The following is a 13,647-nucleotide window of genomic DNA, read 5'->3' as shown; positions in this document are numbered from 1 at the left end:
TTCTGCAGCCCCTGGGGTTGTCTGAGGGACACAGTCTGCTCCCTGCTCCTTCCCTTCCCCATCCCATCCTGAGCAGCCTCCACAGGCTGGATTCTCCCTGTATTTTTCAGCTTGATCTGCTTTGAGAAAGAAAATGTCCTGCTTCGGTGTATGTACTTTCAGGAGCTGCTGCTGGGATGTTCCTGGCTGTTGCAGCCCCTGCGGCATTGCTGTCTGCTTTAACTCTGTTGTAGTTTGGAAGTGATACCTGCAACCCTTCTGTTGGCCTCTCCCTTCCCTTCGAGCCGGTCTATCTTGTCTCTTGATCTGAAAAAAAAAACCCATGCAGTTTTTTTCCCTGGTAGTTTTGCATCCCCCTAGGACTCAGTTCTGCAGCTCAAACCTCTGACCCACATGAAATTTGATCTCACGCCCTCAGATGACCAGCTTATCCATATTAACTCACTAATGTTTTCCAACTTGTGCACAGGAAAGCTCAGCAATTACGAGATGTAATGTCATGGTAGCTCATCAGGGAACTGGACATCTTTTAAGGTGCCCAGTGGATTGGGCAGACAGCGAGGTTTCCATGTGTGCGGAGTCCTGCTCTGCCTGCTGTATTCCTGTATTCCCATAGTGATTCCCATCTGGTTTTTTGTGCTGCAGATTCTCACTCGTCAGAAGCACCTCCGGAGGGCGAGGAGATCTTCTGCTGAGCATGGACGGTTTCATTGGTCACTCTCGGCATTGGTACAGTGGACATCTCCCTGCCTGCTCCACAGCACGCTGCTGGTGCCTGCATCTGACAAGCATCTGGAGGTTTTAAATAAAATATGTTAAGAAGTCTGTTAAGTGGTGGGAAAAGGCCTCTCTCCTGTGGTTTTGTGTGACTTCTCACCACAGAGGCTGACTGCACAGCAAATAGTACCATCTCTCTGTGCAAACCTTGGGTTAAATGGATTGGGATGGATGTTTTCTGTCTCTTCTTACTGCTAAAGGATGAGAGAACATAGCCTTAAGGGTTCTGTGCCTTCAAATTCCCCTTTTCTGGGGAACGTAACCAAAACCAAGCATTTAGCAAAAGGTTAGGACTCTACAAATGGTGCGTACACACTGGCATATATAGATATACTGTATATATACATATATGTATCTATGTATCCACTGGGATATGCTTACAGTCTGTACAGCCAAGCTTAGCCCAGCCCATGGGGATAGATGATACCTGATGACTTTCAGGGAGTGTGTAGATATTAAATATCTTGCCCTTACTGCTCCGAGTGTAACACCATTGACTTGCACTCCCCTTTTGTGCTCATGGTATATGGACCGTTTGGTTTCAGAAAGGTACCTTACACCAGGAAGCAGTAACGGCGTTCAAAACAAAAATTCAGAGGAAAAAAATAAAATTTAAAGTAATTCCGAAAGATTTCCATGGGGCAGAGGATTTAAATGTCAAACTGTTTCCAGAATCAAGCAGAACATCTTTGGGTTATATTTAAAATGATGCAGAAAAGAGAAATTCAGTAGGCTTGTAAGGCAACCCCAGGGAGCCAGAACAAACAGTGTTCAAGTGGGAACAACTCTAAGCAACGTATTTTTACACAATCTCTTTGAGCTCCAGCTCACTCCTTCCCATCCCCTAAGTAAAGATTGGGTTTTTTGCCAGTATATAGTTCTCCAGTTGCATTTGACATCCCTTCATTACAAGTCTGATGACTTACAAGAGAGATGGCTGAAAAATCTGCTTTTAGGGACATTTGTTCTGTTATTTGTATTTTTCTTCCCCTACTTTTTGTGTTAACATTGGGCTTCTGTTTCTCTGGATTTTGTCAGCTTCCCGTGCTCGTTTCTAAGGCAGGATGAGACAACAGCAATTTCAGAGCACTTCAGCGAGATGTCGCAGGTCAGGGGACTGAGTGCTGCATGCAGAGCAAACTCCAAAGAGGTGGCTCCTAGTTCCTATGCCTGTACGATACTGTGCACTTATTAACCATTTCTGGGGAGATAATACATCCTTATGGACAAAAATGCTGTGGGACAGGTCCAGAGGTCCGGCGTGGCAGATCCGTTTCCATCGCCGTGGGCGCTAGGGTGAAAGTGTCTGTGTGTCCCCGCGTTGCCGTCAGCAGAAGGGGAAGGTCTGAGGCTGGCTCTCGCTATGCCGACTGTCAGGTGTTTGTACAGCTGTTGAATACAGGGATGTGTTCAGCGGGGGAAAAGAAATGCAGCAAGCCAAACTTTCTTCCAAAATTATTGTTCTTCCAAACCCTCTCAGGGGAATTGCCCGAGCGGATTTGTAAATGGTTACGAGACACTATCAGCTTCAAAACAGCTTAAGGGTTTGCTCAGAGTTTGAAGCTGTCAAGTGCATTTCCTTTCCTACCAGTTTTTCTTAAAAAAAAAAAAAAAAAAAAATTTCTCTTCTTGCACTATTGTTTGATTTCAATTTGCTCTCTGGCTTCTCACAAGCTAGTAACCCGCAGCAGTTTTCACAGTTCGGTGCTGATGAGTATCAGCAGCCTTGATAGTGAGGTGGATGCTTAGACTGGTCTGTCTTGGTCAGTGCAGGAATCCTAAACCACCTGCTTGCTTTTGAAGCTCTCTAAACTATTAAGACTCAAAAAAAAAAAAAAAGGAAGAAAGGAAAAAGGTTTGAGATTTATCTTTATTTTGCTTTTTTTAATATTATCTGGTGCTTGTTCTTAATTGCAAGCAGGGCTTGCAAAAAATATTTATCTTTCTGTTTGTTTGAAAGAGTTCATTTTTTTAAAAGAAGTTTACTTGGTTTTATTTTTTTATTTCTTTTTACTTTTTATTTTGATTTATTTGGGGGTTTGAGGTGTGGTTTGGTTTTTTTCTTTCCTTTTTTTTTTCCTTACCAAGATTTTGGTAAACCAAATGTTCTTATCTCCCTGATTCCTACAAAACCAGGGCTTGGCCAGTGCTGCTTAGCAGCCCATGCCATGCCCAGAGTTACACAATTTCAACTGAGAGCTTTCTTTAAGGCAGAGCATCTTTTTGGGCCAATAAAAAGTCTGGAAGAAGAAGCAGTGACTTCAGACAAGACTCCTCCTATCAGTTAGTTTCCTTGTTTAAATATTTTTAGCTTTTCTCATACCTCTTGGAGGCAAAGGAAAAAGCAAAACATGGAGCATCTTGCAGTGATGTGAGGGTCTGGTCGCTTCTCCAGGGGGATAGAGACAGCTCTCCTGAACCTGAAAGGAGCTGAAGGAGGCATGTGCTGGTGTTGTGGTGTTACCCTTTTCATAAGACACCCACCAATTTTAGAAAATAACTTCTGCCCTGCTATCTATATATCTGCAAAAATGAATGTGCCAAGCTGAAATTTTTGGAAGCCAAAGCAGTGCAAGGCTCATTTACTGTTGCGTAAACAGAAATCAGGTCCCCAGTATTTCTGAAAGTTCCCCGCGGTCTGTAATAGCCTTTGCCGGTATGGGCTTTTCTTTTCATCCCTCAGTCTTTTTCCCAGTCCCAGCGCATCTTGAATTCGTGACACTGGAATGTCCCATGGCTCCAAGGAATGCATCAAAAGGGAGATGCGTGACGCAGGGCAGCAGGGCTGAGTCTCCGCCTGGCTCAACCATCTCTTCTGACCTGTGCAAATCAAAAAGATCATTCAGTGCCCTAGGTGAAAATAGTATTTGCTAAGTGATCTCCTAAGGTCCCTATGGTTCCTTGTCAAAGAAACCATGGGCGTAAATCAGAAATATACTGACTAGAAATACTGCGCATCAAAGCTCTTTGTGTCTTAAATTCTGGTGGACAGACCTTTGTCCCTGGAGGATGTATGTTACTGCATGATTCACTTTTTTGGAATGAAGCCTTTACTCCCACACAGCTTCCTCCTTCTTCCACCTTTAGGAAGGTGAGGGCTTTGTTTTTATCTCTTTAGCCTTTTATTTTTGCCCCCTCAGGTTTTCTGTGGAAAGGCTTGGCATTGGTTCCCAGAGTCAGATTCCTGCTCTGATTCCTGCAGGTTGCCTAGGGTTGTCTGCTAGAGTACGGTCCCAGCTTTGCAGCACCAAAGCCTTTCCTCTTCCTGGCCTTAAAATTGCATTTACTCCAGTTCCACACCTGGCATCCATCCCGCAACCTTTCAATCCATCTGCTGAAAGCATGTTATTTCTTCAGCCCAGCCTGATGCTGTATCTGGTTCCAGAGCCGGTCCCTTGATCCCATCTGGAGCACCCAAACCACCCCATTTTGCATGGGGTTACTGGGACACAGAGCAGCTTCAAAAATGTCTGTGCGAAGCCTGTATTGTTGGAGGGAGAAGAGGACCCTGCAGGGGCTCTCAGAGCTTTTTTTGCTAATGTTTCATGGAGGGGAAAAATCAGACCTTCTTTTCTTGGGCTTTTCTTAGCCCGGTCTTTATCACTGCCCAGCAGAAGGGGTTCCAGTGACCGGGGAAGTGGGAGTGCAGTCTCAGATGAAGTACAGAAGTGGTCAGTATTAGCTGGGGGTGCCAGAATACCCCAGCCATAGAGAGTAGATGTAGCACATGGTGTGAGACTCGGTGGAGTTGTGTGGGGTTGGCCTTAGCTTCTTTTAAGTGAAGTGATCATCTCAACATGTAACTTGATGTCAGTTTGATGCCATAAAGCACTTTAAATGGAACTGGTCTTGTCCCTTTTCATTTTGGTTACGTGGAGACAATCAGCTTTGCCATTGCTCCCCCCTCTGCATCCCCAGCAAAATCCAAGCTGCCCGTAGGCATATTCCTGGTTTGGTTTGGCTTTACCCCAGGAGGGGAGAAAGGGCCGGCTTTTTGTATTATTTTTAAACCAAAGTGGGTGTGAATCTGACTACAGTCCCACTACAGACAGGACGAGTGGCAGGACCAGAGGAACTGGCTTCTGATGGCTCGGGTATATCCCCTGGGAGAGCCCATGCCGGTGTCACCATCACCTTCCTCACAGCAGGTACTGCTGCCGGTAGGGAAGCCGTCCCACCAGCGGTTTGCCCTCTACACCTCCTTCTCCTTGGAGAAACTCAGAGCAAAGGACATGGGGGGGGGATACAACCAAATAAGTGAAGTGAGGCCCTTTCCGTTATTATTTTATGTTATTATTTACTGTCCAGGCCATTGGGAGACCTCCCAGGTGCCATCCCTGGGGCAGGAGCTCTCACCGCCGCTGAGGGTGGACTCTTCACTCTTGAAGTTTGACCACTGCTGAGAAGCACAGTAGTGCCATTAGCTTGTGCAGATTTGTACTGCCTTTCAAAGGCAAGAGCATCCATAGAGTCTGATTATCTTTGCACTTTCCTTGAGGCACTAGGGTATCTAAAAGCTGTTGCTGAAACACCCAAATCCAGTCCTTCCAAATGCCACCAAGTCAGAAGAGCTTCATCAGGTGCCAAATCCCAAGGAAGCTGTCTGGAATATCTGTGGTGTGGGGCAAGGGAGGACTGGGCAGGGGGCACGGGAGAATATCTGCTAAAATCCCACAAAACATTCCTTGTTAACCAGAACTCTGGAAATTATTCTGCCTGCTGGCCAGGTTTGGGAATTTAACATAATTTAAGGCACCCTTTTAAATAGAAAAACCTCCTCTGCTGCTCATAACTCTTACTTCATTTGTCAGAAGGGGCAGCAATCAGTGATCCTTGATCCAGTGATGCAGCTAAGTTTTAAAGATAGGCGAGCTGAACTGGCTTAATCTCGTACACCTTGTGCTCTTGAGTGATGGGAAGCGTAACGCCAGCTCCCTTCCCACCTGCGTTTTCAGGGCTCGGTGCCCTTTCTTTCCACACGCATTTCACTGACACTGATGCTTTGCCCAAATATATTCAGCTTCCATTGCTTGGGGGGAGGGGGGAACAGGATAACATTCACTGCTTTGCATACAGCTGTAAGCTTCGTATGTATTTAAGCTGTCTATAGGTATCCATCCTTTCCATGCTCTAAAGTATTTTACTGTTTTCTTTATCGATACTAAACACTGACTCAAAAAAAAAATAAAAATTATGTCCAGTTCAGTTCACCTATGGTTAAAGTTTAGCCTGGTGTTTGTTTTGTACCAATATAGAATGCACTTGAGTGCACTGGTATTTCAGAGCATTGAGGAGGTGTATTATAATAACATGATATACCTCTGCTTTTGGTTTGTTTCTTAAAAAAAAAGAAAACTATACTTTGCATTTTTATGTTGAACCCGTTAAAAAAAAGTTTAAAAAAAAGTTGAAAAAAGAATTTTTAAAAAATAGGGTAAAAGCTAATTGCTGTATGGTGTTTTGTAATTATGTAAAAAGTGAGCAAATGTAAAATTCTGCATTTTTTCTGTAACTTGCCAGAAACCATTAGGTTTTATAACAAGCTTTTATTTATCTTCCTTTTTAGTTATCGGCATCAGCCTCTTGTAAAGTCATTTTTCCTCTGAATAAATTTATGTCTGAGATTTCACCCCAATCTATTTCCACACCTTCTGTATTTCTGTGGTTGACTTTGTTGCACCGAGGCTGAATGAGTAGCTGTAACCCTACCTGTAATCAAATGTTTGCATTGCTTTTATCATCTGGATTCCCGTCTGCACCCATTGGACTCTTTAACTCATTTTCCTTCTCTTAGAAGATTTGCGTTTAGCTGAAGGGCATATGGCCATAATGATATTCAGGTCCTTGGGTTTTTTTCCCCCCATACACAAGGGCTTTTCATCTTTTTACAAGAAGAGGAAGTGTCACAGCCGTTCTCTCAGCCACTTCAGCTCCATAAGCTGAGATAAATGGCAGTCTGGTGCATGCCAGTGCTGTCTGATGGCGCAGGGTTTCTGTAACCCGCTAAAATAGCTCTGCATCTTCAGCAAATCCTAGACGCGGGGGGGTTGGTGTCATTTGGCTAAGGGAACTAGAGGTGCCGTGTCTCATCACAGGGACAGGGATGGGGCGAGAAGGGGAGATGTTTGCAGCCACGATGCGGCGTGCTTTACGTATTTCCACATCCCCTGCAAGAGGAGGCCCAGGAGAAACGCTGCAGCTGGTGTCCAGGTCATTCCTCTCGCCTGGGGAGGTGAAGGTACCTGGTGTTCCCAGTGCCTGCAGGCATCAGTCCAGGCAGAAGAGGGTGCCAAAAGTACAGAGCCGAAGCAGAGTTTGCTCCGCAGCACGATGCGGCACCAGCACAGAGGACCACAATGGCTGGAGTTTCTCCACCATCGTTTTCTTTTACCTGGAAAAAGATCACGGCTGCCGCTGTATGACTAGCCCTGCACGGGACTGGAGCATCCTCTCCCCAGGTGGAAGGAGCAGGGAGATCTGCGCCCTTCATCCTCTGCGTATTGATTTTGAGGCAGAGGAATTGCTTCATTTCCACCCATTATTTCACTTGTCTTCAGAGGAAGGAAAGAGAGGATGCTTGAGGAGAATCAGAGGTATTGATCAAAGCCTTCAGGTCATCGACGTGAACACTGCTTGGCGGTGTTGGGTTGTTTCTTACCAGGTGTTAGGAGATGCCAGCCCACCCTCCTGTGCCCCTTGAGCCAGCAGTGCACTGCATGTATTTTCCCCCCTCCTCACGTCTGTGTTGCATGTGCTGTTCTAAAAACCTGAATCATGTCAATGACCCCAAGCCTACGCCCTGTCACGCAGCGCTTGCTCCAAGACAGGCAGCTCCCTGGGTGTGAGACAGGAGATGAGAGAGCTCATTTATCTCACCGGCTGTTCAGTAGCCCTCCTTTTATTTGCATTCACAGTCGTCCCAGCTCACCTATTTACCGAAGCGAATAAAAAAACCTGTCGGCTCCTGTGTATGGCATTTACAGAGCGTGTTTTCCTGTGGCCCCTCTTGGCCCTGCAGCCTGGATGCCTGACGAAAGCCGCTTGGGTTACCCCAAGCCTTTGCATTGCTGCGGTAAAGCAATGGCTGCTGCTGGCGGCGCTGATTCACCAGGCTGCTACGATAAAACGGGCATTGGTTATGGGAGGAGGAAGAGCATTTGCTGCTGACAAATCGCATGTAGAAAACCAAATTCTTGCTGAATCAAGCTCCTGCCAGGGAATGGCCGGGGTGCAGAGCAACCCAGGCAACGTGAGCTTCTCTGGTCCTGCACGTTGCAAGCGAAACCACCCCTGTTTCCACAGGCCGGAGGGGAGCCTGGGCATGCCATGCAAATTGCCTTTGGCAGAGGAGGAAACGAAGGCCCCCGCCTCTCCAGGCCATCTCCAGGTGGCAATTTGAATATCCTAAACCAACTTTCCGCAATTTCATCCACAGTCCATGCTCTGAGCCATCACGGCACGGCTAAGGTGACGAAATGGATGTTCTCCCCAGACCACACGGGTCCGTTATTTTAGATGGTCCCCAAGGAATAGTGCTGTGTTTCTGGGCAAGAAACCTGGGATGCTCAGCCCTGGCTTTTCCTTCGCAACAAGGTTAGAGCAAAAGATCTCTGTGGGGCCATGTGGTGGGTCATCTGGATGTGGTTGGGTTTTCACTGGCACCTTCACCTAAAAGGGGTCATAAAGGTTCCTTACACTTGGATGGGACTCTAAAAGGAGCATTGAGAGGCACAGGAGAGGCTCTTTGGAAATACGGTTTAGTGGCACCTTTAACATTTGCGTTATCTGCATTTCGCCTTTCCTGCCCTTGCTGGGTCCAGCCCCAGCGCTGGCTCCAGGGTGAGAAATGGGAGGTCTGGGAGGACACAGGTGTGAGCTGGGCTGGGGCTTGCAGACAGGCTGCTCATTCACGGAGGTTTTATTAAGAGAAGGAAAGGCAAAACCCTAATTAGTTCAGTGAGCGAGTGAGATGCCTTGTGATCAGACACAAGGTGAACAGTAAAGGAATGACTTACCTTTGCCATAGAAGGCACCTGGGTTTTGTTAATTAGTTAGAGGGATGTTAAACGCTGCAAATGTGTTGATTTGTTTGGGGTTGGAACATGTTTAAATTAAGAGGAAAATAATATTTGCCACTAGCAACTGATAGGAGAGCCCATAGGCGTGAGCACCCCCAGCCCTCCCAGGGACGGGCAGACAAAATGGGTGCCCCTCATCCCCCTCAGAGAGCCGTCTCCACGCCTCTTGAAATACCCCCCGAACGAGGCTGAGCTCCAGAGCCTGCTCTCCTGCCCCCCCGTCCAAGGAGGCTCAGGGGAGGATGCTGCGGGTTCGGGACTGGCTCCCCCCACCCTGCTGCCCGCACAGCCCTGTCCCGCTCTCCCTGCATCCCGGGGCTCCTTTTGCGTGTCGATAACTTGTTCAACGAGGCTATAAATAGCAACCTTCGCTCTTGGCTGGAGGACATCCCGACGCCTCAGCCAGGCGTCCCCAGCAGGATGGAGCTGAGGTTCGTTTGCTCCCCATCAGGGCAGGGCTGAGCCCCAGCAGTGTCTGGGGGGGCTTGTTTAAGTCCCTTTGCTCTCCCCTTTCTTTAGGGTCCATCTCATGCACAGATGCAGTTCAGCTGGCAATTCCCGATACCCCCTGACCTCTCACCCCAGCCTGGCGTCTCTCCCTCCAGCACTCGGCGTCTCCAGACGCTCTTTCTTTCCCCTTTCCTTTCACCAAAGAGCTGCTTCTCACTGGCCGCATCTTTCCAGTAAGCCTAATTAGACAGGAGCCTAATTAGAGCCAAGCAGGAGCAGTGAGTCATTAGCAGAGCCCTGTGGGAAGCCCCAGAGCAGCCAAAAGCCCGGTGGGGCGGCAGCGTGGGCAGAGGAGGGGCTGGGACGCGGCGGGCGCTTAGCTGGGTACAGAGGCAGCCGTCGGAGGGAAGCGGCTGCTGTTCGTGTGTGCGTGTGTAATTCCTCCAGACGGTGACCCAGAAATGGAGCAATGGGTGTTCACCTGCCTCCCTGCACCTGCTGGAGAGCCGAGCAGCAGCACACTGCGGGCCCCGGTGCTGCTGGGCTCACGTCAGGGCAGGGGATGTCTGTCCATCCTATCCAGCCAGGGAAATTAGAAACCAAAAGAGCTTTTTCTGGTGACCCTTAAGTTTTTCTTTCTCCTTGTTTTGTTTCTACTCATCTGTTTTAATACATGGCTATCCCTCACAGCAGAGCAGAGCCAGCAGCCTGGGGACTGGCTGGCTGCTGGTGGCTGTAGGGAGACGGGTCCCTGCTGGGGTGGAAAAAGAGAGTAAGGGGAGCAGCAAAGGGCAGAATTGCAGTGTTTTCTCTGGACGGAGCTGCAGGACTGGGGTTAGGTGTGATGCCAGGACTTTCTATCGATGATTAAATCACGTCCTGGCTGAAGTGCCAGCAGTGTTTTAACGAGCATGAGCTGTGCCATCCTGGCATGGCCCTGGACCATTCCTTCAGCCTCAGCAGGAAGGGAGGGCTTCCCAAGAGAGCCAGAACTGAAAAACCACGAATTATTTGATTCCTGAGCTCTATGGTCCCCAAGGAATGTCAGGAGGAATGAAAAGATACGTTGGATAGCCAGGATCGTCCCCTTGAACCCTTCCGCCATCTTCATTTGGGGGGGGCACACAAATACAGAGGGGTCCTTGTGCACAATGGCTGTGAGACCCAGCCGTCAGCGGGGCAGTGTGTGCTGGGGAGAGGGAAGTGAGATGTCCAGGCGCTGACAGCGTGAAAGCCAGGCTTTCTTCCACCTAATTGGATTTGTTATTCAGCTGAGAAATGCTGAATGGCTTGGGTGGGCTCTGAGCTTGCGATTTCAGTGAGGAAGTCAGGATGACGCGGTAAAGTAGGTCACACTGCTGCAAACAGGGCTGATGGTTTTGCACAGCAGCCGATGATGTTAAATAAGGAGGTGGTGAAACGGACCCTCTACAGAGACTAAACTGTGTTGGGTTTATCCCAAGGGAGAAGGTGCATGGGGAAACAGGAAAACAATTTGACTCGGGACATACCGTGGGGAGGATGTGCAATGCTGGGGTATGAATTAACATGCAGGAGAAGACAACAAGCAAAGGACATGAGGCTTCAGTGCTCTGTGTAGACATGGATGAATTTGAAAGCATGTGGGATGGCTGGAAAAAACACTCCTCCACTCCAATTATGTGTCTAAAGTGCCAGAGCCAACTTCTGGATGGATGTGGGGCTTCCTCAGACACCGGAGGTATTAAATCACCAGCAACACTGCTTTTAATTGACTCTAGTGACAAAGGGAGAGCGAGCTCAGATGATAATTCCCTGTAGGGCTTCACCGCACAATAGTATTATTTCAAGGGCAGCTGGGGTCAGGCTGGGAAAATGCATATTTAAAAACCAACAAGGCACTATGAGTTTCATTTAAAAAAGACATAGGAGTATCAGCCTTTTGCATCTGCGGAGGTTCAGCATGGTCAGTCCCTGGGGACGGAGGTCCTGAGACCTGGGCCTGGGAGAAGTCTGGTCCCGCTAGCTGCCTGCCCAGTCTCATCTCCAAGCATCTCCCTGCCCTCTCCTCCTAAATGCTTTTTGGAGGGTGGGGAGCACCCCGTTACAGAGCTGGGGAACCAAGGTGGAGTGAGCCCATGGGCAAGCCCCAGACCAGGCCAGAGGGTGAGCTGAAAGGAGTCGTGTCCTGTCCAAGCTCTCCTGTGGGACCGGGCCCCTGCAGAACAAGGCCGGAGGCAGGTGTGGGACAGCCGCCCTTTGGTGGCCTGGGTCTGCCGGCAGCAGTTCTCTGCTGGGCCGGGGTCTGAGCAAGGGCCGGATCCTTGCAAGACCTTGCACCTCTGGGGGATCTCCATGTCGGGCTCCTTCCCACCTCGTGGGGAAGATGTCTGAGCTCCTGACACCCTGCAGCGAGGGCTGGCTCTAGCGTGTGGGCATGTTTCCCAGGAGCCTGGGAACACACAACCCCTGTACCGCCACCAGACAAGACTCTTTCCTAAGCACTCCCTCCCAGACAAAGCCGAGCTTGACCTGCTGAGATGGTGACAAAGCTCTTTTAAAAAAGCAAAACAAATCACGTTCACATTTCTTCCCCTGTACCTCCCAGTTAAAACCCAGCCCCGCTCTGGCTGTAGCTGTATTCTGACTGTTACATCCGTTTCCATCTCCTACTCCCCTTTTGCTTTGTTGCTGCTGACCAAGAAACCTTTGTATTTTGCATCGCATTTAATTCCATAGCAACAGGTTGCTGCTGTCACAGCAGCTGCTGATTGCTTTTGAACTGCCTTTCAGGCAAGCTCCAGAATAAATACAAAAGAGCAGGTCTTTGCATGGCTCATATCAAAGCTAGCCAGTCGCAAAGCCTCCCAAGCTGGTATTTAAAGTCCCAGAGTCCCATATAAAACCTGAATCAACAGAACTGAAAGGGATTTCATTCACACACTCCCTCTCTTTTTCGCTCTCCTGCTCATCAAACAGTAATTTCTTCCCTGAATTGGTTTCCCAAAGGGCTCTTTAATGAGCTTTTTCTATGGAGCCTTACACTCATATCTGCCCAGCTCACGTCAGCTAATGCTGCTGCCCACCCAGCTCCCGCGGGCAAGGAGACGTGTTCCCAGTCTCCTTTACAGCTCAGAAAGTCAGGCTCCAAATCCCTTTGAGACCGTGCGTAACACCGTAGGAAGTTTTGCTTTCCAAGCCCAATGGCCCCTGCTAGTAAGAGGAGACAAATACAAATGTGCAAGGTTGCTGTTTTCCCTGGTGCCTATCAGCTGCTCTGAGTGATGCTCGTGCGCTCCACATCCTGAGCAAAGCTGGAGCTGCTGGTCTCCTAGTGGGGGAGAGCCCAGAGCCTTCCCAGAGCAGGGCTGGATCCGTCCCCTGCTCCTCTGGGATGGGGAGAGATGCACGCGGAGGAGAAGTGTGAACAGGAGCCCCAGCTGGAAAGCCCATTTCGCCTGTCAATGGGCCCCTTTCTTGGGAGCTGCAGCAGCCAAGAGAAGGCAAATAAGGAAAACAGAAGTACAAATTCTTCTCATCTTCCTTAGAAATTGCTGGCTTTCCCTGCAGGAGTACAGCTGTGTCTGGGCTGGGCCCCCTCAACCTATTTAGCAGGTATTAGCATTGCAGACTTGCGAGTTCTCCTGAAATCATGGCACGGCCAAGCTGAGTGAGAGCAGCCACGGAGAAGGAGACACGTGATGTCCTCAGGACACAAGAAGCCCTGGACTTCATTCCCAGATCTACCACTAACCCTGGACAAGCCACTTGACGTTGTGCCTCAGTTTCCCAAGCGCTGAAGCAATAATAATTACAGCCGGGCTGGTTGCTTAGGAGGTTGTTTGTGAAACGCCCCACCGAGTGCCAACCCTGTTATTATTCGTCAGCCCTGTTATTAGACCTAAATCCAACTTGCTTAAGAATGAAGACTCCTGTGAAAAACACACAAACGGTTTCCCAGATCATCATTTTTATTAAAGTTCACAAGCAGCTGAAGGAAAAAAAAAAAAAAAGACTAGAAAATGTAAATAAATGCCATTCAGAGCATCGCAGACTGGCTGTGCACAAAGTGTGTTCTTCCTGGCAGCAACGGGCGCTCGCTGCTCCAAAAAGACCTTTGTTGTTTGAAGCCATGTCAAGGCTTTTCATCGCATTGCATCATTCAGCTGGCCAGGCTACAGCTTAGCCTAATCCAGGGGCAAAAGGCAAGCCCGGAGCATCTGCAGCACCAGATCTGCTGCGGAGGGAAGCGGGATGCTGGGGCGGTGCAGGACCAGCCTTCGGTGGTGGCCAGCCCTGGAAGAGGCCAGGCAGGAGCTGCATCGCTGTATCGACAGCCAAAATCCACGTGCCTTCCTCCACA

The 13,647-nt window shown here is 48.9% G+C and overlaps 1 protein-coding gene across 9 annotated transcripts in view; it reads left to right on the top strand.

The window, feature by feature from the left end:
* Positions 1-6,406, top strand: part of AKAP13 (A-kinase anchoring protein 13) — a 225,936-nt gene extending 219,530 nt beyond the window's left edge. For all 9 annotated transcript variants that reach the window (XM_087743462.1, XM_087743461.1, XM_087743460.1 and 6 more), the window contains one exon: positions 646-6,406. In XM_087743462.1, coding sequence (XP_087599588.1) covers positions 646-695 — 50 coding nt within the window. In that variant the 3' untranslated portion in view covers positions 696-6,406. The remainder of the gene's footprint in view (positions 1-645) is intronic.
* The last annotated feature ends 7,241 nt before the right edge of the window (positions 6,407-13,647 follow it).

Source organism: Nipponia nippon, unplaced genomic scaffold (genome assembly GCF_047370975.1).
Source record: "Nipponia nippon isolate SJK-2023a ecotype South Korea unplaced genomic scaffold, ASM4737097v1 scaffold_9, whole genome shotgun sequence".
NCBI lineage: Eukaryota > Metazoa > Chordata > Aves > Pelecaniformes > Threskiornithidae > Nipponia > Nipponia nippon.
The sequence above is the reverse complement of the archived record's forward strand: the minus strand, read 5'-3'. Positions and strand labels throughout refer to the sequence as shown.